We start from the raw sequence: 24,988 nt of genomic DNA on the forward strand, positions 1-24,988 counted from the left end.
GTACAAAAAAACTTTTTGCTGATGATTTAAAGTTATACAATTCGTATCGCGATATGAATCATAGCCATGATTTAACTATTGCTCTTGATAGAATAATTATTTAGTCGGATACTTGGCAATTGCCAATTGCCAGCAAGAAATATATTGCACACAGATTAGCACTTTCTCCATTGCATAGTATTAATTTTAATTACAAGTTAGGTGATTGTATTCTAGATTGGTCATCTAACCCAAAAGATCTTGGAGTAAATATCGACTCCCGCCAAAACTACAAAAACATATTGCCAGAGTCATTCATATAGCAAATACTAGAGCATACCTAATCTTAAAAAGCTTTAAAACTCCCAATCCTATTATATTATACGTACATTTACCACTTATATAAGACCAATTATTGAATATTGCTCTCCAGTTTGGTTGCCACATTAAACTATGTTAACATAATCTACTGAAAATATTCAAAAACGATTCACAAAAAAAATTGCTAATCTTAGTTGTTTAAGCTATTCTAGCCGTTTACAGCTGCTTGGTTTGGATTCTCTGGAGCTCAGACGTTTAAAACATGATTTAGTTATATGTTTTAAAATTATGCATAATTTGGTTTGCATAAATAAAAATTTGTTCGAATTTATGCATAATTTGGTTTGAATAAATGAAAATTCGAAATTACCAATAATAAATATACGCGTGGTCATACTTATAGGATTCGCAAACAACAATGCCAATTCGACATTCGCAAATATTGTTTTTCTCAACGAGTTGTAAGTATTTGGAATAATCTGACATCAGAAGCTGTAAATGCTGATAATATTTGTATTTTTAAAAATAAAATAAAATCGTGCAATTTCGATAGATATTGTGTCTATAAAAGGATGTCATGTTTGTTTTAAATGGATGCAAAACACTGTGGATGCAAAAATATTTTTTATACACTGTATACTTTTTTATACGCTGTATACACTTTTATACACTTTTTATATACTGTATTGGCAAAACAACTATGACATTCAATTAAAACATGCATAATGATAATTAAAACAACCATGATTTCGTGTTGATTGGTCGTTGATCAAAGAAAAATTCGATCTGAAACTTAATTGTCGTGAAAAACTAAATCTGAATCTTTATGCCGCGAAATTCCGTTTTCCAAAACATGCAAGATCTTGTTGTAAATCTAATCGTTGATGAAGAAAAAAACTCAATATGAAGCTTTATCGTTGACAAGAGTTAATTGAAACACAACACAATTAATTTTAAGAAGGTACGATCGAAAGAATGGTTTAGAGGTGGTGCTTGTCGCGTTATTTATAATGAAGAGATTAAAAGAAGAACTGAAGAGCTTATAAACGATAATACAACGACAATTATAATTGAAATTAAATAAGCTTTAAATGTAAATGTATCAATTACAATTGATTGGAGATGGGTGAACAATCTTGGATACACATATAAAACTACTCGACCAATTTATGAAAGAAGAAACAACAATGAGTGAAAAAATCTTCGAATTGAATATATTAGGTGGTATACTTCCGCCTCGCTTATTCATTGCTGAAAGTTCATTTAATTTACACATGTTTTGCAGTGATTCATGGGCAAGAAGAGTAGTAACACCAAACCCGATCATTCGCCCTAGACAGCGTAACGTTTCGATGATATTGGTTGTCAAAGGTTTAAATATTATTCACTGCGAAGCTGTCAGTGTGTCAGTCAACAGAGTTTGTCAAGAATATAATGATGAAGTTGTACGAGTTTTGGGGACAGAGGAAGAATTCACCCTAGTGATGGATAATTTCAGAATCCATCATAATTTTGAGATGAGGGCTCAGAACATTCGAATAAAATATTTGCCACCATATTCACCACTCTAAAATCTGTGTGAAGAGATTTTTTTTTTATCTAAAGAATAACGTGCGAAGAAATACGGCCCCAGCTGGAAGAAATGAACTAATTACAAGAATGCGTGAGGCATGCTTATCTTTTCCTAATGTCTTAGGTCATACTTCATACCTTGACAGTAATTGGAAAACAAACATTATATTTTAAATAAAATAAAATTTTAAATAGTTTTAAAAAATTGAACAAAAAATATTAAAATATATTAAAATAAAATCTTTTTTTTTTTTAATAATATCGAAGTTTAGATGCATGCTATATTGTTTTAATTGAAAATCACGATTGTTTTAATTGATTGCCACGACGTTTTAAATGAATGTCAAATTTCTTTCAAATGAATGTCATGGTTGTTTTAAATGGATGTCGCGTTTGTTTTTAAATGGTGCAAAAACCACATTTATTCACAAGAAAATTGATACAAGGCAGAGTAAAAATAACACTAAGTAATTTATGATAATTAATGATATGTTGTATTATACAAAACTTATTAGATGTTCACTAGATGCAAGTTTCTATTATATGTTTGTATAATAAGATTTAAAAACTTAATCCGAAAACACATGGAAAATCCATAGTTTTTACAAATATGCAAAAATTAGCAATATTACAACATGTTATGTTACGTCAATCATGTTTAGTGCCTCAAGTCAAATCGTCTCTAATTATGTTTATAAAACTGAACTACTTTGAACTACAAGAACCAAAAGTGGACCACCTAATGTACAATACAATCAAAATCAGGAAGGTTTGATTCTATTTGTTTTGATGGATTTACAAACAAAAACTCACACACACATTTAAGAAAACTGGCAATGACCTAAGTATAAGAGGTCTTACAGTGCCGTACTCAGGGTAGTTTAGGCGGTACCGGTTAAAAAAAAAGAAAAAAAAGTCCTTTAGATAAAATGGCTTAACCTCCTTGCCAAATACTCCCCTTCTCTTCCGGTGAATTTATGAAGTTATAAATATATAGTTATAAAGCATTATAAAGAATGCATTTTACGTACGAAATGGCGATTTCGCCTATACGTTTAAGAAAATCTTTAATAATTTCAAATATTTAAATAGTTTTTTGATATTGTTTATTCAGCATTTATTTACTTTAAATTAACTATTGTAAAAAAAAATGTTATACGGGCGCATTAGTTTAGTTTGGGCGCCCATACCAAATCAACCGGTATGAAATTGCGTCTGGGTACGGTACTGTCATATACTTAAGTCTATATCAGGTATATGTCTTGTATTTTTTAGTTATTTTGCAGAAATAAAAAATGAAACAATAAACAATAACAAGTGCAGTTTTATGTAAAATTACTTTTTTGTCAGTTATAAATAAAAATTACAAACTTTAAAACTTCAAGAAAAAAATATTCGTAAATAAACACCATTTATAAATTAACACATTTATAAATAAACAAGATAACAAAAAGATTTACAACAAATAAAAAGAAGTTGAAACAAACTAATTTTTGTTTTGATTTTAATGTTAAAAATGGCGATAGAATATTAGAGGTAAAAGTCTTGAAAATAACAAATATCATTTATATACAACACTGCACGACTCCATAATTTCCAGAATTCATCCAAGTATCAACAGTGCGATCTAACTCCTCAGATACACCAGGATCAAGACCGACAACTATATCAGCCTTTAAAGTTCTAAGAGTACACCACGGAGCAGGAAAAAATCCTGATGATGCTTCTTTGATGTCGGTGGTATAAGGCCAATTTAGATCGCCCACAAGCTTTCTGTAGTTTAAATCACCTTTAAACAATATTAGTTTTGATTTACTTAACTTTGAGTATAAAGACGGTGCTTCCTGCTCAAGCATTGAATAGTCATACGCCGAAGTCCAAAATTTGTCTTCAATTATAACAAGAAGGTTATCATCCAAGTAACCAACCCATTTCTTTCCTAAATTTGAAACATTCTTATCTGTTGAATTTACACATTGCTCTATGGTCCAAAAAAAGTCTTTAGCAGTCGTGTCTGACACAAACCATGGTATGCATTTAACATGAAAATGAACTTCTGTGCAAAACTTGAACGTTAGCAAAAAGTCTGCTAAACAAAGATCACTAAATAATTCAAATCCTGCATTATCCAAAACAAATGTAATGATACTTTTTTCATTTGACAAACGCATACGGTTAAGATATGTCCATACTTCATCCTTGTGATTACATATAATATTAGCTTTAAGATTATTTTGCTCTTCGGTGCTTTTTACTTGCTTATCGTTTTCTTCAACTTGTTCACCCTCTTTTTCCTCGACAAGTATCGAAAGATCGCATTTATTACTCCATAGGGAATACTAAAGATAAAACAAAACATGATAAATAGTATTTTAAAAAGATTTTTTATTTGGAAAACTAGCGAGAGGCTAAGCAACTTCTTTTGATTGCAAAATGTATGTATATATGTCGTGTGAATTTACTAATGTATGTAGTGCTGATTTTACTGTTTTAATGGTATTCATTGCTGAAATTTATTTTTAGATAAGGTATAAATTTTAGAGGAGAAAGTTGGCTAAAAAAGATGTGATTTTAAATACTATAAAAACATTATTCGAGTGAAAATATGGCATATGCAAAATATCTATCATAATATGCCGAAGCGATTTCCCAGCTCCAGTTGAACGATATTTGATTCTCATCATATTATACCTAACTTTTATGAACACTAATAACTTTTTATTGATTAAAAATACATTTTATTTACAATATTAAAAAAAAACTTGTTTAATATATAAACTTGTTTAATAATAGTATTTGCGAATTAGGTATAATTGGGTGGTATCGGACACATGTTTGGAGTGTGGTTTCGGACAACTTAATCCGTTTACATATTAAAAATGAGCAACATTTTTATATATAAATAATAATACATTTAATACAATACTCAAAACCAAATTACTAATTCATTTAATCTCATTAAAAAAACTTACGATTTGAAAAAAGTGTTTTACTTTCGTTAGTAAAAAGTTTATGTTAATATTTCTAAATGATGACATTTTCAATCCTATTCCTTATATATCAGAGGCAATTTTTAAAAGCGATTTTTTTTTTAAATATGTTGAGAACAGTCCAAAGCTAATTTATTATTTATTATATTTGTATCACAGCGGTAAAAAAGTGGTAAAACCATGGTTAAACTATGTGTCCGGGGCTGTCCTCCAATTTTTAAATATGCCTTTTTTCTAACATTTTTTCTTTAATGTTTTGTATATTATCAAAGTACACAATAATTATTTTTTTGTTTCTTTTTCAATAGATAAATGTTTATATTTAAAAAAAAGTCTTTTGACTCTTGGTTTTCTGTTAGTACATCTGTACAATCTCTTTTTTCCTTAAGTGTCCTGGGCTTCATTAACCTTTTTTCAAAGTAAGTTAGTATATTTTCTATCTAAGTTTATATTAAATCTCTAAATTAAAATAACTACACTTATGACTTTTTTGCGCATCTATACCTACTACCTTTAATGCATACTGCATGGTCACACTTTATGATATATTAGGTGTCATGTTATAGAGTTAGTCGCAATGTGGAACAAACTGTTGCAATAACAAGCATTTTCGTAAGAATATCGACAGAATTTGATGATTGATGTCGAATTCTGGTGTCTTATAAGTATTATAATATTTTGATAGTGTACAAAATTTTTTAAAGAGATTTCTCAGAGGTTAATTAGTTCTTGAAAAATTCTTATGCATAATAGATTGTCACAAAGGCTGCAAGTTGTGCAACAAAACCGTTGTAACGGTTTTGACCGTTTTAACGGGCTGTCAAATTTAATGACTAATTAAATGTTTATTAGCATTAAGTATTATATTGACTTATACTTAATATTGACTTATACTTAATGTTGACTTATACTTAATGTTATACAAACAAATACTTAATGTTATACAAACAATTACTAGTGTGGTTATAGTTTAAGCAAGAATTTTTATGAGTACAAAAACCGTAAAATACTGTTTTCTTCTATTGAAGAAAATGTTTGAAAAGTTTTTTGAAAATAGTAAACAACAAGTTTGCAACTTTTTAAACTTTTGAGAAAGACAAGTTAAAATTATTAGACTTTAAACAAGTTAAAATTGTTAGACATTTTTTTAAACTTTTTTCGTAATTTCCGTAAATAAATTGTAAATTTTCTGTAAAAAAAAAAACTCTTCATATTTATGTTTTTCCTTGTGCAAGTAAATTCGTAAAATTATCAAATGAAAAAGTAATCCGTATGCAACATCCTAGTGGGCAGATTATATAATTTAGTCTTGATTAATTAAGTCGCAGATTAATTAACAGCTGCGTTGTTAATTAATTAATCTGCGTTTAGGGAACGGAAAAATAATTATTTGAGCATACGCAGTTTTCCTTCAGACAAATAAAAACTTTTATTACGCATGCTCAATGATTATTTTTTCCTTTCGTTTCCCGTTTTTGAAAAATAAACTGAAAAAATAAACAAACAGAAAATCTATAATTAGTTCTTGACGCTGACAAAACAAGCAAATGGTTTTGACTCAAACAAGTAAAATATAGTTTGTCTACAAATATTACATTGATATTATCCATGTAATATTTGTAGACAAACCATATTTTACAAAGTTATTTAAATTTTAAAATATTTTATTACTTTGATTTAAAATACTTTTAAAAGTGACGTCAAAAATAACAAGTACATTTATTGTTCGTAATAATTGTCATAAAATTTCATAGAAATCATATATCCATTCTTCTTAATAATTTAAAATTTAATTATTTAATAAAATTTTTTTTAAAGTTAGAAGGTTGAAGCATCGTATATGCGTCTTAACCAAAGTATTGTAACAATTTACCTCTAACAAAACTTCAAAAGATTCATACAGTTTACTTTCATCTTCAACTGATTTAAAATTGGACAAGTAACCTGCAAGAACTTGCATTGCCTCTATAGATGATTGAAATGCATCAGACTTCTGTTGTATATAAGGATCTAGTGTAGTATGAAACTTGCTAAAAAATACATGATTTATATATATATATATATATATATATATATATATATATATATATATATATATATATATATATATATATATATATATATACAGATATATACAGATATATACAGATATATACAGATATATACAGATATATATATATATATATATATATATATATATATATATATATATATATATATATATATATATATATATATATATATATATATATATATACAGATATATACAGATATATACTATTTTAATATTTATATATATATACATATATATATATAATATTTATATATATGTATAATATTTATATATATATATATATATATATATGTATAATATTTATATATATATACATATATATATATAATATTTATATATATGTATAATATTTATATATATATATATATATATATATATATATATATATATATATATATATATATATATATATATATATAAGGTAACCAAAAAAGTTCGTGCGGTTTTTGGTAATTGAATTGTTTTTAGCATTTTTTACAACACCCACATCGCACAAGGCAAGTAGCTTTGTTGCGTAATAGAACGCGTGTGTCACGCGCAGTTGCTGCATATATAGTGTAGGCTTGTAACGAGCTTACAGGAAAAGTTTTGTGTAAAGAAAGGATGGCAACCCAACCAACGATTATTCGATCTTGCTTACTTTACGAGTTCAAACTTGGAAGGAATGCAACACAAGCGGCCAAAAACATCTGCACAGCATTTGGAGAAGGTACAGTAAGTGAACGCACAGCACAGAAGTGGTTTCAGCGATTCTCTTCGGGAGATGAGTCCATCGAAGACCTGCCGCGTTCTGGACGCCCATTGTTGGTTGATGAGGATGAACTGAAGGACGCTGTCGAGTCTGACTCCAGCCAAACTTGCCAAGAACTTGCAGTGAGGTTTGCTGTGAGTGTTGAAACCATCCGCCTGCATCTGCATGCGATTGGGAAAGCGTGGAAGCTGAGTCGGTGGGTTCCGCACAAATTGTCGATCGACAACAAGAAGCAACGGCTTACGATCTGCACATCACTCTTATCACGCCACAATGTTGAACCTTTTCTTGATCGTTTATTGACATGCGAAGAAAAATGGATTGTGTACAACAATACCAAGCGTTGCTACCATTGGTTGTCCCCCGATGACCCCATCCCAAAGACACCCAAGCCCAATCTCCACGAGCGGAAGGTTTTGCTCTGCATTTGGTGGACTACAGCTGGTGTGGTGCATTACGAGCTGCTCCCAACAGGCCAAACCATTACTGGACTGGTCTACTCAGCACAGCTGCAACGAGTTCACGACCTGTTGCTTGTAAAGCAGCCTGCACTGGTGCACAGGAGAGGAGTTCTGCTTCTCCACGACAACGCAAGACCGCACACCGCTCGCGTGACTCAGGACAAGCTCCAAAGCCTTGGTTGGGAGAGTTTACCTCATCCACCATACTCGCCAGACCTCTCCCCTACTGATTTCCATTTTTTCCTTTCCCTGGGAAATCATTTAAAAGGACAGCAGCAGTTCCGAGACCAGGACGCGGTTGAAATGGAGTTGAAAGCTTTTATAGACTCAAAGGACCGAGAATTTTTTAGAAGTGGAATAAATAAGCTTGTTTTACGTTGGGAAAAGTTTTAGATGCTAATGGTGACTATTTTGATGAATAAATGTACTTACTTTTGTCGTTTTGTGTGTTTTTATTATATACGGAAAAACCGCACGAACTTTTTTGGTTACCTGATATATATATATATATATATATATATATATATATATATATATATATATATATATATATATATATATATATATATATATATATATATATATATATATATATATATATATATATATATATATATATATGTATAATATTTACATATATATATATATATATATATATATATATGTATAATATTTACATATATATATATATATATATATAAATATATATATATATATATATATATATATATATATATATATATATATATATATATATATGTTGTAGCTTCCCTTTGAAACTTTTTTGTCTGCTAAAACCTTTTTAAAAATCTTTCTTGTTAAAATGAAAAACATTACGTAAATTTTAATTCATTTTAATTTGTTTACCTTACTAGTAATACTTCTATTATTCTTCTATACATATAACATTGACAATGTAGCCAGGCCACTGTTAACCATGTTGGTTCAGTCTCGTTAATAGCAAGAATAGGAGTATTTTCGATAAGCTTATTCCATATTTCATTATCATCCGCTGAGTCATTAATTTTTTTTAAAGATTGATTTGTTAGTATTTCGTCTTTCAACATGCACAGCTTTGAAACAATTTCTTCGGCATCTTCTGCCTTGCTCTAGAATGAAAAAAAATTGCTTAAAAAAAAAACAGTGAATAAATAATAAAATCAGATGAATAATAAAATTTACAAGATTATTTGGTTTTATGGTATAATTTGGTATTGTTTTGGTGTTCTTTGGATCTACCCAAGGCCGGTGTAATGGGAGGGTGGGGAAATTTGGAATATCCTTATAATAACCAAATCTTTTTGAATAAAATGAGCAGATTTTAAGTGAAATAAAATGAACGGATATTTTAAACTTTATAAAAATTTTTTTGCTTTTAGCTATCATTTAAAGAATTATAAAAAAAAAGAACTTTAAAAATTATCAAAGAACATACCGAATCCATTGCATCTTTATACTGAGTATTTAACGTGCGTACATAATCAATTACTTTATCTAGTAATCCTGGCATGTATTCTTTGATTGTAAGATAAGCGAAGGTTCTAAAATTAAAGTTTACACCAGAGATCTTTTTTTAGATTGATAATTTTTTTACATATTGTTAATTCTTACATTTACATTACACTTTTCAACAAAGTTAATTAATCATTTAAATAGTTAAACTTTAGTTATTTTTTTAAATTATTTGGTTATATCTATTTGAAAACTGTTGTCAACATTTTTTTCATTTTAAAAACTGTTTTTATAAATAAAGTTTAAAAGTAATTTACATAACCATAAAACAGGGAGGAAGGGGGCGGGGGGTAAAGGCTTTTTTGGTACCACTAACTGAGAATATAGTTTTTTGATTGCATTTTTTAGTACAAAGTATGGGCATATACTGCTCCTATGAAGTTATGCATTATTTTGATAAATAAAATTATTAACAACTAAATTCATTTTTTGTTTGTTTTCTGTCTGTCCATGTTGACGCCGCATGAATGTGGGATGAATAGAGACACCAACTGTTTTAGATGCTTATCTTTATGCCATCTTTGATAGGGGTATAATAGGGAAGCTGTTGAAGTTTTTAAAATTGTGTGTGTGTCTAAAATGCACTGGTAACATTCAACGCTACCTAAAGTGCACTGGTAATATTAAACGCTAACCTGGATGTGAAATAGGCACGCAATTGGACATAACTTTTATTTACTATAAAAACAACAAAATATTATTATAGTTTTTATTACAAAAATTAATTAAAGGTTCTGATTATCGAAAGGTTCGTAGAATAGTATGATTATGTAAAACATAAAACATTAAATAATAAAAGAACAAAAATGAACATCATTTAATATAAATGATGTTCATTATATAACATAAAGAATTTATTTTAAAATAAAATTCAAGTGTAGTATATTCTTAATTAGTTCTAAAAACGTTGGCAGGTACCACTGTTTAGGGGTTGTCCATAAATTACGTAACGCTATAAGGGAGAGGGGGTTGGTGGTTTTGTGACGAATCATACAAAACTTGTTTATTAAGTATAAAGGCGAGTTTCCACTCATCCGTTTTTGAACGGGAAAAGGAAAAGAAAGGAAAAAATAATCACGTGAGCATGCGCAATAAAAGTTTTTATTTGTCAAAAGGAAAACTGCGCATGCTCACGTGATTATTTTTCCGTTCCCATTCCCGTTCCCGTAGAAAAAAGGATGAGTGGAAACTCACCTTAACGGTTTTGTGACAAGGTGGGGGGGGGGGGGTCAAAAACGGTCTAAAATTGTGTGACGTAATTTATGGACTACTCCTTATGATATAAAAAAAATCGAAATATCACCATTTCTTATGCTTTGAGTCTGCATTGAATTTCAAAGTTTGCAATCCAAAGAGTTGTTTTTGTATGGATCCGCCTCACCAGCAATTTTTTTGCAAGATTTTACAGTATAAACTTTACTCAAGAGAAAATGAAAGTAACTTCATTATAGATTTTACTCAAGAAACTTTATTAATTCCCAGATTAGCTCCTAAAATGTTCAGATCAACCCAATTCACTACAATCTTTCTTTAAAGCGTAGCATAAAAATGGTAAACAATTAATATCCTAAGAAAATGTCGCAAAAATGCAAAGGTCTAGGTCAAAGTTGCAAATAGTAATGCAAAGGTCAAAGGTCTTATGTTAATCATACCATAAAGCATTTTAATTTTGAGATACTTTAAGCAATTTACTGAGGAATACAAAAGCTAAATTTGAAATATTAAATATTTAAAACTCGATTAACTGGTTATTTGGACACTAAAATTCTAGGATTACTTTGAGGTTAAATCATTTTTTATTGAAATTTTAAAACATCAACTGTGAAAAGTGCAGTTGGATTTAGCAGTTTAATGTGAGGTGCGGTTAAATTTATATACATTGACAAGGATATACATTTACTAACTGACATATAGGGATAAAGATTTTGCATGTTTCGATGGGTTGGCATTGGATTAAACCAATATATCAGTATAAATTTGCATTTCATCAAGTTTTGCAATTTTTATTGCTTACCCACTTGATCTTAGCCAATGGGTCAGTACTACTCTAATCTTAAAAATTAATCCAAGAAGCAACTTTTTTATTACACAACACATTAAATGTTACCGACTGTAACTAAAATATTAGGGTGTCCCAAAAAAAAATGCCTCTCAATTTTTTCCCATTCAATAAGGTCCAAATAGGCTAAAATTACCAAAAAAACACTTTTTGTTCCAGTAAAAGTGTTTAGCTGTAAAATTTCAATTTTCAAAAAAAAGTGCAATTTTTCTGTGAAAAATGAAAGTCTCTTAAATATATTTATTTATAGTCTAAGAAGTTATTCTCTGGTGGTCGGTATCAGGTTCTTTACTGTGTTGCCCAATAAATTGTCTCTAACAAAGTTCTTGATCAATAGGATAATCAACATCAATCTTGTCATTACTTTCATTAGGATGAACCACTACTACCGACTTCAATGTCTTCTATTTTTTTTTTTCTGTTTTTGGATTTTTTTCTGTTTTGATGTTTGTCTATAATCAATGTCATCTATTGTGATCAATTTTCCTGGTGCAATTTTTTTCCCTCTTTTTCTATTGGTTTTTCCTGCTGCATCATTGCCACAGCACTTCGTGAGAATATCTATTACACCCTCATTTAATATTTCTTTTATGGTCTCACTGCCATAGTCTTTGTTGAAGCCGTTTTAATATTTTTTCTCAATTAAATAGATATATGCCTGAAGCTTCAAATCCCGCTTTTAAGTTGTCTGCTTTCAGAGTATTTTGCAACTTTGTCAAGAGCACTGGGAAATGGTTTTTTGGAATTGAACCCTCAATTCATGATTCTCTTTTCCATGTTTGTAAGTTCTTTTTCCACTCAACTTTCAAGGATCTAAAAACAGCAATATCAAGCGGTTGTAGCAGATACACATCTGCTACAACCGCTTGATATTCCTGTTTTCAGGCATTTGAGATGAAACATGTAAACCGGATATTATTTTCCAAGCATGCTTTGATGATATCGGATTAAAAATGTGAAGTTAAATTATTCCCAATAATAACTTTAGTTTCTGTAAGAGATGCTGTTTCAGGAATAAAAATTTCCCTGAACTAATGTTCAAATGTTCTAGAGTCGAACGAACCAGATTTTGACATTCAGATGGGCCACCATCTACTCTATGTAGCAGTTTGCAGCTTTACAAACAACCATAAGAGAAAGAAACTGACCAGTTGCACTCCCGCAGTACATAATACTAATAGCTCCTTTAGAATGCTGCATTTTTCTTTCTACGCGTTTTAGGCCACTTTTACAAACTACTGTTTTAGAGCCTGAATTATCATTTGTCTCATCATAGTTGAATATATTGGTATTAGGAATGTCTTGAAGTGTAATGGATAACTCGTCGAAATGTGAACATACTGAATTTCGATCAATTTCAGCTCTTGCTGGTTTTACGTTATCAGCAATTTGAGCAGTCAGATTATTGCAAACAATGAAGAATTTTATCCAATCAGTCCCAGGCTGATTATTTTTAAATTTTAAATCAGTAACACCCATTCTGTCTAGATCTAGTCTTTTACTAGCAGACATTTATCCAACTTATTCAAAGGTAACTTCCAATCTGTCAAAATGCTAACAATTTCTGGAATCTTTTCTTTGGTATGGGACTGTAATCTGGTCTGCACTCCAAAGTTTTTCATGTGTCTTAGTTTACTCTTGTTGTGCAGAGTACCATATAGTATACCATATAACTTGGATGCCTTAAAAATCAATATTCTGTTAGTTAAGATATCTAACAAGGCATTTTGCATAGCTTCTGCTTCATACAATGCATAGGATTGATTACCTGGTTTACGTTTATAAGTTCTCATGAGTTCTTCTGCAATTCTTTTTGTGATATTTTTTGACTTAATGTCTTTTTTAACTAGAAATAATCGTTAGAAACATTAAATAATCACACTAAGATTGAAATATCAAATATTGAAAATTATTTGAAAAAGTGAAAAACAAAGTTGTTTTGAATTTTCTGCAAATGTAATCGGGAGTAATCAAAAATGAATGGTATATTACAGTGGTATTATAACTGGAATATACCACTTGAACATCTTTGTATAGATTTTTAGAAAAAAGTTTATTATAAAAAATTAAAATCATATTTTTTTTGGCATTTTTTTGGTACATGTAAAAATCGTTATTTTATTGTAAAAATCATTTTAATCCCAACACATTTGCATAAATTAGAATCACTTCACAATCGTTAAAATTTCAAAATATACGCAGAGTATAATAATGTACTAGAAAGAAAAAAAAAAAGGTTTTAATTTTGCAATTACATCTCCAAATCAATACTTTTGTAACTAACGGGCAAAATTATCAAAGTCACCCCGTTTTACGGTACAAGGTCCATAGTTAAGATAAAAAAAACAATAATAATTAGTTGAAAGTTCTGTTTAATATCTATACACAGCTGCATTGCTGCTGGCACAGGTAACTAACTGATTTATAAGGCTAAGTCTGTAGTTACGCATTAAAGTATCTAGATTTATTTTCTATTGAACTAATTCACATCCAGATAAGGTAAACAGTGGAAAATTGCTTGACACATTCTGTTAATGGCAGTGGCTCCAACATTTAATGCAGTTAATACTTTTTGTAATTCAAAAAATATTACTTGCATTAAATGTTGAATGGAGCAATTAGTACAATATCGTCGTTATAAAAAAGTTCCACCTACGTTACATCCAATATGCATATTCGTAATATTGTAAATCAGTGTTCTTATATAAAATATAAACAAGAACAGTGAAAGCATTCCACCTTGCTGTACACCATTGCTTATGTTAAAGCTACCAGAGTTTACTTTCTGTCATCTGACAAACATAGTTTGATTCTTGTACCAAGATGCAAGTTGACAGACAACATTCTTGGAAATAATAAGATTAATTAATTTAGAAAACAGTTTTCAATAACTAACGAAAAAAATTATTCCATAAACAAGTCATCTGGTCTAGCAGATTTTCTCGTTCTTTTGCTTATGCAAAGCATTAGTAACATCTATAATAGTAACTCTAACAGGTATGTCTAGCAATAAAGAATACACTTTCTGTTCAAACTGTATTTTATGCTGGTTATCTATAAGTGAAATATATAGTGTTTGAAAATGTTTTTTCCACATAGTGTCGATGTCCTTGTCACCAGTAACTCCGCCAATACTAGCAACATGATTGGTTGCGTTACATTATTAATTTCGTACACACTTTTTCAAAACTTTAAAGGATCGCTATTATTAATATTCTCTGCAAATCTGTCAGCTTTAATTTGCTCAGAATGATTTTTACAGTGCCTAAAAGCATGTTTAAATACTGCCCGAGTTTTTTTCATTCTTTCGAAGATAATTCCATGTTTTACCATCAATTACCCATCGTTTGAATGCATCCCTGGCTAACTCATGTTTGTCTGCATAGTCATTTCATCCAAGAACATTAAATTCCGAGTTTACTTTTAAACACCTTTGAGGTATCACGTCAGCCACAAAAATTGCATACATTTTATGATGCTATTGTAAAAAAAGTCAATTTCAGAAGCAATGCATTAATGAAATACAGAATAATTAAACATACTAAGAGGTACTTTTACTCTTTGAAGTAAATAATCCACATATTGAGTTAAAATGGAATAGTATATAGCTAGCTAACCGGCTTACTAGGCAACATTTTAAAAGTAGAATTACAATCTATTGTAGCAGCTTTGCTAATTAATGAGCATAAAATTGTAAAAACTAATGGTCTATGGTCTGATGCAATGGCTGCTGTTGATACTGAAGCATTTGCTATTAATTTATTCACAGCATGGCTACATAAGACATGATCTAGCCAATAAGTATTCTTACTATCATTACTGATATAGGTAAAAATATTATTTGAGATTTAATCAGACTATTTTCAGCAGCAAGATTTGAGAACTCGTCATAAAATCTTGACCCTTCATGACAATTAAAATCACCTGCAATAATAGTGTATACTGTACCTGTTTCTACTATAGTAGCATTTAATTTGGAGCATATATCAATATAGGCTTGAAGACTCTCCTCATCGTTATAATTAGCGGGCATGTATATATTCATAAGCAGCACCGGCCCAATATTGGTATCAATACGCAAGCATATAACCCTTGATTCAAGCGATTCAACAATTTTAATAAAACTTGCAAGACTTTTGCGATACAATATCGCAGTACCACCATAAGGCCTTCCATTTAGTACATTTGATGATATGTTGACTGCAGACAATCCAGTTCCATAGAAATCAAGATGTATACTGTTCAATATATCAAGGTCACACGGCAATAGCCAATATTCTTGTAATAACACAAAGTCATATGACATACACAAATTTTTAAGCGAAAATAATCTGCTCTGACCGACAATTGAATGAACAAAAAGACAATTTATAATTGGATTTATAATTGGTAGCCATTTCTAGGCTAAAAATATCTTCGCACTAATAACCCCATTGGCCAATTTTCCGTTGACATAAGACGATCAATTGTACTCTTCATATTGAGAGAATCAACACTAACAGCAATAAAGAAAGATGAACATCCTTCATTCTTTGTTTTCAGCTTTTGAAATTCAACTGATTCATTTTTTTTCAATTTGCAAAATATTATAAGTGCATTCTATAACTTCGTTCTCCATAGTAGTGGATTCAAGATGCGACACAAATATATCCTATTGTTTTCATCGCATTTTTGTCACTGATGATTCTAAAAAATAGGACTTTGATTTTTTCGTTTGTGTAATATTTTGTTCTGGTTGTTATTGATTCTGCTTCCTTTGTATTTCTTTTTTGACAATCTCGGAACTAAGATTTTGTGAAGATCCGTTCCTCAATGCTGGGATGTAATCATGTTGCAGGACGCCTGGTCTGCCAAAACATGGATTGTACTCCGCTTGATCAGTTTCGACAGCCACTAGATGATCAAGCGCGGTTCTCATGTCATTAGATCATTTTTCATCTGAACAAATTGCTACACTTCGGCTTGAAGATATGCTACCTCTTGTAGAAGTGCACTTACATCAATATGTTCTCTACCAACTGGAGGTAACCTTAATAGGTCGCATGCATGAAAATGGGTAGTTCATTCAATAGGCCGGGTGAAAAAATATGAGCAATTACTTTTACTCAGTGGTTGGTCAGCTGTACGTGAATAAAAATTTCAGCAGTTTTCCTCATATTTTCATTCACGTAAAGTTAAGCAATTTACTCAGTAATTGCATAACTTTACGTGAATAAAAACTTAAACAAAATTGTTCAAGTCACAAAATATTTTTAATATTTTGTGGCTTTTCAAGCCACAAAATATTAAAAACATCTATAAGAACGTTGAGAAACTTTGTAAGAAACTGAAAAACAAAGAATCAAAAGTTTTTTTATTAAAACCGGATATTTTTGTTTTAAATATAGAAATATAAACAAAAAATCCGATGTCTTGAGAAAAAATCAGCTTAATATGTATGAATGCTTCCTTATTTATAAGCCTATTTCCATATTTTGTATTAGAGCGACGCATAGTGTGATGGCATAGCGCCTATGATGGCATACAATGTATTTTTAATCCTTTTAAATATTTAAAATTGCGATTTTATTATTTTATTTTATTATTTAAAATTGTGATTTTATTTTCATGCATTTTATTTCCAAGTTTTGTACATTTAGTAGAAAACTTATTCGATTTTTATCTTTTGAACAAGGCAGACATAGCTTGTTTAAATAAAAATGATGACTTCTTCCTATGAATGGCATACTGACTAGTTAGGTGTGTTGCAATATTGACAAGTGGAGAAAACATTTTTTTTTCATAAAAACAACATATTTGTTAGTGAAGTAAAAAGGAATTTTTATTTCACTAAAAAGATTTTGATTCAAAAAAACACATAAAAAACACAATATCTCTTATGCGCGAAATTCTACACAGCGGCTGTGTAACGAAAGGGTTAATTTTTTTTTTTTTTTTAGATTATTCACCTCCCCAAGGCTCGAGGGGGGCTACTACAGTCGAGGAGGCTTCTCATTTTTTTTTGTTTTTTTATTATTTATTTTTTTTAGTTGTTATTCGTAGTGCAACCCTCTCTCAACCCTTTAACTCCGAAACACGAACCTTGCCGAGCAAGGCCGCTGCGCGGAGAAACTAAGTTGAGCGCGGTATTTCTAGGGACGTGGTGGGAGTCGAACTCCGAACCTCTCGCTTACAAAGCGAGTGCTCTTACCACTACACCACTACCGCATGGATGATTACGCGTAATTTCTAACAGAAGATAATTTCTGTAGGGAAGACTCTTAGGTCAAATGAAAATGTCAAGTTACCCTTGATGCTAACCAGCCCCATTCTCCCCTATGCCATCATAGGAGCAGTATTGCCTATGATCTCATACTTATGCTTTTTTTTAAAATAAAAATAGCTAATAAAAAATATAACTGATGAAAACTCCTAGGGTTATTATTGTTCTACATGTAACAAAGATTGTATTCATATCAAAACTTATGTTCTTAGACTTCAGGATATTGAATTATGAAGTTTCAAAGTTAAGTTACCATCGTAGGCGCCTTTCCTCTACTTATTAACCCAACATTGATGTAAGAGACATTTATTTCCGACAAAATCTGTAAGCTGTAAAAAATTTTAAAACAGCTATCACTTCCTGGCTACGAAAATTTTTTTTCTGTTCATTTTTAGTCTTAGTGGACTTCAGAGAATTGGAAAAAATTGAGGTATCCTGGAGAAAAAAAAAGTATGTTTTTGGTACACCCAATGGTACATTATTGTACACCTTATTGTACATTATTGTACACCCTATTGTACATTATTGTACACTCTATTGTACATTATTGTACACCCTATTGTACATTATTGTACACCCTATTGTACACCCTATTGTACACCCTATTGTACATTATTGTACACCCTATTGTACATTATTGTACACCCTATTGTACATTATTGTACACCCTCTTGTACACCCTATTGTACACCCTATTGTACACCCTATTGTACATTATTTCTGTAAGATAAGCAAAGCTAGAAGATTAATTTTCGCGCAAAAATATTTTATAAACAATGGATTTGCTGTGAAACTAATGCAACACTTACCACGTTCCATTGTTAGACTATTTACACAAACCGTAGTCTAACTGCAAACCAAGTGCAATTGCACCAACTAACGCAACAATGACCCCAACTGGAAATCCAACGCAGTTACTCCAACTAAGCACCGGCGAATAATGCTTTCATCTAACTTCGGTACCAAAGTTGAATGAATATTACACTATTCGTTGAGCGAACAATACCATTTGTTAAACAAAATAGTACCATTCGTTAAGCAAATAATATTCGTTTAACGAACTATACTATTTTTTTTAAACTGTGATAATTATTCTATCAATTATGTACCTAAAAACTTGTTAACGAAAACTAATTGAGAACCAACTTAGAATAATAGAGACAAGTTGTTTGAAGCAATTTTTCATTTTTGCTTTGTATTTATTTATATCATATTATAATACTAAATGATGCTAAATATTAATAAATAATAAATAAATAATAATAACAGCGTAAATAAAAAAAAGAAATAGTAATAATAAAAAAGTAAAAAAAAAAGGGAAAAAAAAGTAATTCTTCTTATACTAAGTTTATTTTTATTTTATACTACAATTATTATAACAAGTGATTTACCTAAATAAAAATGTGATCATAGCAGGGACAATTTATAATAATATTAAAAAAAAAACTAAAAAAAAGACAAATAAATATCTCTTTATTAAATAATCTATACTATTTTTTGTTTATTAATAAAACACGAAATATATGAAGTACTCAACGTAGTTAAGGCAAATTAGTAAGTTTCTTACTGTAACTATTACTGTGTAATTGAAAGTTTGTTACTGACAAACCGTTAATGAACAGTTACGTAAAGTTAATGAATGGTTTGTAAGTAACAAATTTTTACTAAATGTGGATAAGACTACATATATACTTTTCCATAAACTAAATAAATCAGAAAAAATTCCTCTTAAATTACAAAATCTTATTAGTAATAATACTAAAATTGAAAAGGAAACATGTGTAAACTTCTTAGGAGTAAAACTAGATGAAAATTCACAGTGGTATTCACAATTAAATGACATTCAAACAACACTCTCAAAAAATATCGCAATGATGTTTTAGGCTAAACCTTTTTTAAATATAATTTCCCTGAAAAAAAATTATATTTCAACTTTATTCACAGTTATTTATCTTACTGTAATATTGTGTGGGCTAATACTAGCCATACAAAACTAAAGAAAATCTACAACAAACAAAAACATGCATGCAGAATCGTATTTGGAGCTTATAGAAATGCTCGTTGCATACCACTTTTACGTGCGCTTGGTGCTTTAAATGTGTATAAACACAATTAACACCAAGTTTTATTGTTTATGTTTAAAACAAAAATAGGAATGTCCCAAAAATCTTTCAGACTTATTTTAATAAAATTAAACCTAAGTATTCAACAAATTTTCCGACATCAGTTATTCAGAATTCAGATATCCGACTTTAAATGTTTCTTTTAAAATAAGCTCAAAATAGATTAATTTATATCAATGAAACTGAAGTGATGATGCTAAAAATTTATCTAGTGATTATGTTAATTATGAAATGTTATATTATTCTTTTATCCAAAAGTTTTTGTTTAAGTGCTTTTTTAACGGATGTAAGCATTTTAACAATTCTTAATTATTTGCTATTTTGAATTTCTTTAATTTCTTAGTTACTTTCTGTTTTAATTCTGATTTATGACTTTATATATATTTGTGTGTTACGGTTATGTAGAATTTTTTATATATATAAGGGGCTCGGCGATAAGGCAAAATGTGCCTTTTTCTTGCTCCAGCCAGAGGTAAAGGATCGTCCGTAAAGTACGTACGCTCGGAGAGGAAGAGGGGGTCTGCAAATGGCGTTTATGAGATGGAGGGGCAGTACGTCAATTATAAAAGTATGGAGACACTAAATTTAAAAAAATATTATAAAATGTTCGCTTGGTAGGTTAAAAGCGTAAGTACTTTTAGGGAGGTAGAGTATACTCAAAAAAACGTATGGCATAATGCGAGGAGGGGGGGAGGGCGAAAAAATAGCGTGCGTACTTTATGGACGACCCCTAAACATTTTTGAATGGCGAAATAAATTACACACACACAAAAAAGTAAAACTTAAATCAAAATTGTTTATAAAAACCTCATCATTGACAGTCTATAACATGAGTTATAAATGAAATGAAATAAATAAAACATTACTTTTGTTTGATACAACTAAAATTTCTTTTCTTTAAAAGAAAATCTAGTTTTTTTTAAGTGCCCCAAAAAGTCATTACGGTCTTATTACAGAGCACCGCGGAAGAGCATTTAATAGGAAGTTCGCGTCTCCTTCCCAACCGATGTTGCAAAACTTGCGAAGAGGTAGGGTTTGAATCACGGATCTTACGTTTCTGAGGCAAGTGCGCTACCACTGCGCCACGAGTGCTGAAATTATTCCAGGTCAGGTCAGGTTTGGGATCACCCTGCTACTGGAAATTTCCTTTGCGGAATATTCCATTATTTAATAGATATTGCAATAATGGATATTGCAATAGAGAATATTGCAAAATAATAAATATTGTGAAGATATATAGTTTTTTTAATAGAGTTAAAATAATTTCAGCACCGAGCAAAGTCCTTACTTAAAAATAGCACTCAAAAATTTGAGATTTCGCAGATCTGGAAATTAACGCTAAAGTTAGGATTTTATAATATACCGCAATTAAATTATATTAAATTATTTAACATATTAAGTCTTGATTAGCATATTACATTTTAAATAAATTTTGAAAGATTGCTTGTATTTCACATTAAGATTTATAGCTTTCCTTTTAAACAATCTAATTGTTTATTTTGCAGATCAAATATTTTACGGAAATATCTTGATTGTTTAAACTAATAACCTACTGATGGCAGTTTCTTGAAAAGTACCTTAACCACATCACGGAAATATAAAACAGATGGAAGTTCATCTAGCCGCAAACATCAAAGCAAGTTCAAGTCTCCTCGGGAGCATGCTTGTAACCGACAATGAGTTTCACTGGATAAAAACAACAAAAACTCACAGAAATTATTTTTATTAAAAGATTTTAAAAAGAATTATTCTAAGGATATGCATACCATTTGCATAGTTTTAACCATTTGTAACTGTAATTATTCAACAAAATATTTACTAAAACTCAGTCTTTATTTTAAAAGCATATGTTAGTTAAAACTTTTCTGACTTCGAACACGACATTTGATTGAAAAGACAACTAAAACAGTTTTAAAAAAATAAAAATTCTAAATTACTAAAGCTTAAAGTTATGTTAATTTTTTCGTATGTTTCATAATTTCACTCATGCTACTTCATCCTCCATTCATTCAGTATGAAGTTTAAGAAAAAGTTGTTTTTTGCTATTTTATTGTCTCCATTTTTAATGCTTATTATGAACGTACCTATTTGCGTCAACGTAGCAGGCGTTTAAGCCAGTATTGACGTCGTTTTCTAATTGTTTACAAAAAAAAGTTACGAGCATAGTCCCGAAGCATTTTAATGCAATTGAACTTCCATCAGTTATATACTTATATGACTACTTTGAGTATTATCCAATTTTTACGTTTCGCGCTACAAACTTTACCAGCGTTCTCAAGTAAATTCCTTGGCGCGGGTATAATACCTAAAATTATTTGAGTTTTAAATAAAAATTTCTAGAAAGTATTATACAAATCGCTAATTATGTCCTACGGGAATAAATTGTTTCGCAGTCATTAAAAAAAAATTCAAATTAAATTTTTGAACTTTAAATTGAATTTTTAACGAAGAGTAGAACGAATAGCAAATAGTATATAAAGACGAAGTTTTATGAGGGTCTAATACTATTTCTTAAACGAATAGTTATTGTTAAACTTTGTAATCAAAATTTAAAGCTATTGTTAAACTTCGTTATCAAAATTTAAAGTATATTTGCTATTCGACTTCATTTAACTTCAATTATCTGGTTAACGGATAAATAGCGTAATCAACCCAAACTTAAGCAAAATGCAGTTAACTGTAAATCTAATGTAGTTGCGACATATTACGCAAAAATAAGTTTCAATCAACAAAAAAGTTTCGTACCGTGGTCCTTGTCTATATAACAAATTAAATCCAAAAATACTCAACTGGAAAAATCGAATAACTTAAATACTTTGAAAACGTAATTAAAAGATCTCATTTTAAGCACTAACAACTTTATGAATTTTCATAAACCCTCTTTGTTTTTCGCATTTGCATTTTTATTTTCATTTTGCCGAAACTGATAACATTATTTTTTAAATATATAGTAACGCCTAGCGGTTTCTTGATGACAAGACCATCGGTCTTCTGCAAGTTTCCCGCGTTCTATGAAGTAATTTCTAATACTTTACAGTTTTATTTTATATATTTTTTTGTATAACGTAACTTTGTGATTTTTTTTTAATTTTACTTACTCTAAAGATTCTATTATATATTATGAATTTGTAAAGATTAAAGAACAAAAAAATTAAATAAAAAAAAAAGCTGCTCTTAAATAAATATCTTAAGTATCAGAAAGTCTTCTAATCGCACATAGGCGCTATATATATTATCTAAAATAGCAGTAGTACATAGAGTTATTAAAATGATGCTTTAGCAATAAATAATAAATATTAAAAAAATAATTTATAAAAAAATTTAAGTTACCCTCGATGTATTCCAGACAATGGAGTAGGGCGTAAATCAAGAGCAGGAGGTGAATCGTTATTTGTCATTGTGTTAATTTAATAAAACAGATACTTTTAAATGTTTAAAATATATTAATGCTGAAACTCTTTAAGATCTGCGTTGCAAAAGACGCAAGGTCTTTTCAAAAAAATGTTTTAAATCGTTTTGCCCGCAAAACACGCAAAACCGCAACTTTTGGATTTGTCTTAATTTAGTAAACATGTTAAAAAACTATTTACGCGTTTAAGCAAATAATTATATAAACTTATTTGAAAATTATTTCAATGATATATAAAATAACACCTTATAATATACATAAGTAATCGTATGAGGGAGAAGAATTGTTCTAGATTTAAAAATAATTAATTTAACTCATTCATAAAAAGGATATTCATTTTTGATTAAAATTTTGATTGATTAATTAACAAATTTACTTGGGTTTTTTTATACTGAGTATAAAGTGTGTGAAAAAAAAAACATTCTTAGCCGTCATCAAAACTAAAATTGACGTTAAGCGTCAAAACAACGTCGAAATGGTTTTATAAAGTCTTTTAAAAAGACTGTCAGTTACTGACTGCGTTCTTTTTTATAACAAAAAGTAGATGTCATAAATAAGTAATTAAATATAGTGTTTAATAAAATGTAAAAGAACTGATTAGCTCTGGCGAATAATTTTTCTAAAATTTGAATAGTGAACAGCAAATAGTACCTTTAAGAAAAATCACGTGATTATACAAATTTCGATAGCACTAATAGTTACCATCTTGAATGGGGATAATACAAATGATCTGCTGTTGGATTAAAAAAGCAGTAGAAATCGTACGTAAATGTTATTAAAAATGAAGCCGTTGAGGTTAAATGTCTTTACAGTGTAACATTATGTCTCTACATAATGTTTGACTTGTTCTATAGATAATAAAAGTTTTTATGTAAAGATATCCAACAACAGCTTCATGTTGAAAAGAACGCATCTATATTTTAGTCAGGTACAGTATGAAATGTTCATATTGGAAATGTGTTATTAAGATTTCGTTGTATGGACTCTAATTGATTTTTTATTTTCTGATTTTGTGGATAAGATGAACTTCAAAAGTTCAATGTTCAGTAAAAGACGTTTAAGACAAAGTTTGAAACGATCTAGATTATCCGGTAAAATTCAATATTACAGATCTAGATTTTTTTGGGGTTGTTATTGCATCCAAAATCACAATAACTATGCTGTTTTATTGTTTATGCCACTGTTTGCGCTACGAAACAAAAGATTGTCTTTCCTTATTTAAAATGGTCGCTATTCACGGCAGAGATTATGACGTATATCCAACTCTAAGGATTTAACTTTGTAACTAAAGTTTAACGAATATTCGTCGTGAGCTTAAAGTTGTACTCAACCGAATACCAAATATTACTTTTCATTTAAATTCGGTGAACGAAGTGTAATGTATACACATATATTTCTTTGGCCGTAAATCATATCAAAAATATGACGCTTCTTGTACTAAATGTATTCTAAACTTTTAAAATAATCTTTCTTTT

The 24,988-nt window shown here is 29.6% G+C and overlaps 1 protein-coding gene across 2 annotated transcripts; it reads right to left on the reverse strand.

Moving 5' to 3' along the window:
- Positions 1 to 3,178: 3,178 nt before the first annotated feature.
- On the reverse strand, positions 3,179 to 23,627 carry LOC100211145 (damage-control phosphatase ARMT1). 2 transcript variants are annotated; one of them, XM_065804574.1, is made up of 5 exons: positions 23,435 to 23,627; positions 9,584 to 9,689; positions 9,016 to 9,257; positions 6,736 to 6,892; positions 3,179 to 4,211 (listed from the first exon to the last, which is right to left on the reverse strand). In XM_065804574.1, the coding sequence occupies exons 1-5, from the start codon at positions 23,500 to 23,502 to the stop codon at positions 3,438 to 3,440; spliced, it is 1,347 nt and encodes a 448-aa protein (XP_065660646.1). In that variant the 5' UTR covers positions 23,503 to 23,627; the 3' UTR covers positions 3,179 to 3,437. The 2 variants fall into 2 exon arrangements, with proteins under 2 accessions (XP_065660646.1, XP_065660647.1); XM_065804575.1 differs by lacking the exon at positions 23,435 to 23,627 and adding an exon at positions 22,850 to 22,953 and having other exon boundaries at positions 3,338 to 4,211.
- Between the last annotated feature and the right edge of the window lie 1,361 nt (positions 23,628 to 24,988).

This window comes from Hydra vulgaris, chromosome 09, assembly GCF_038396675.1.
Source record: "Hydra vulgaris chromosome 09, alternate assembly HydraT2T_AEP".
Taxonomy (NCBI): domain Eukaryota; kingdom Metazoa; phylum Cnidaria; class Hydrozoa; order Anthoathecata; family Hydridae; genus Hydra; species Hydra vulgaris.

Excerpts from the sequence above, each read along its gene's own strand:
- LOC100211145 (XM_065804574.1), bottom strand. The coding sequence starts at position 23,502 with ATGACAAATAACGATTCACCTCCTGCTCTTGATTTACGCCCTACTCCA. Across the intron at positions 9,690-23,434 it reads TTGTCTGGAATACATCGAGG|AACCTTCGCTTATCTTACAA; the intron begins GTAACTTAAATT and ends CTTTAATTTTAG. Across the intron at positions 6,893-9,015 it reads ATAGAAGTATTACTAGTAAG|CAAGTTTCATACTACACTAG; the intron begins GTAAACAAATTA and ends TGTATTTTTTAG.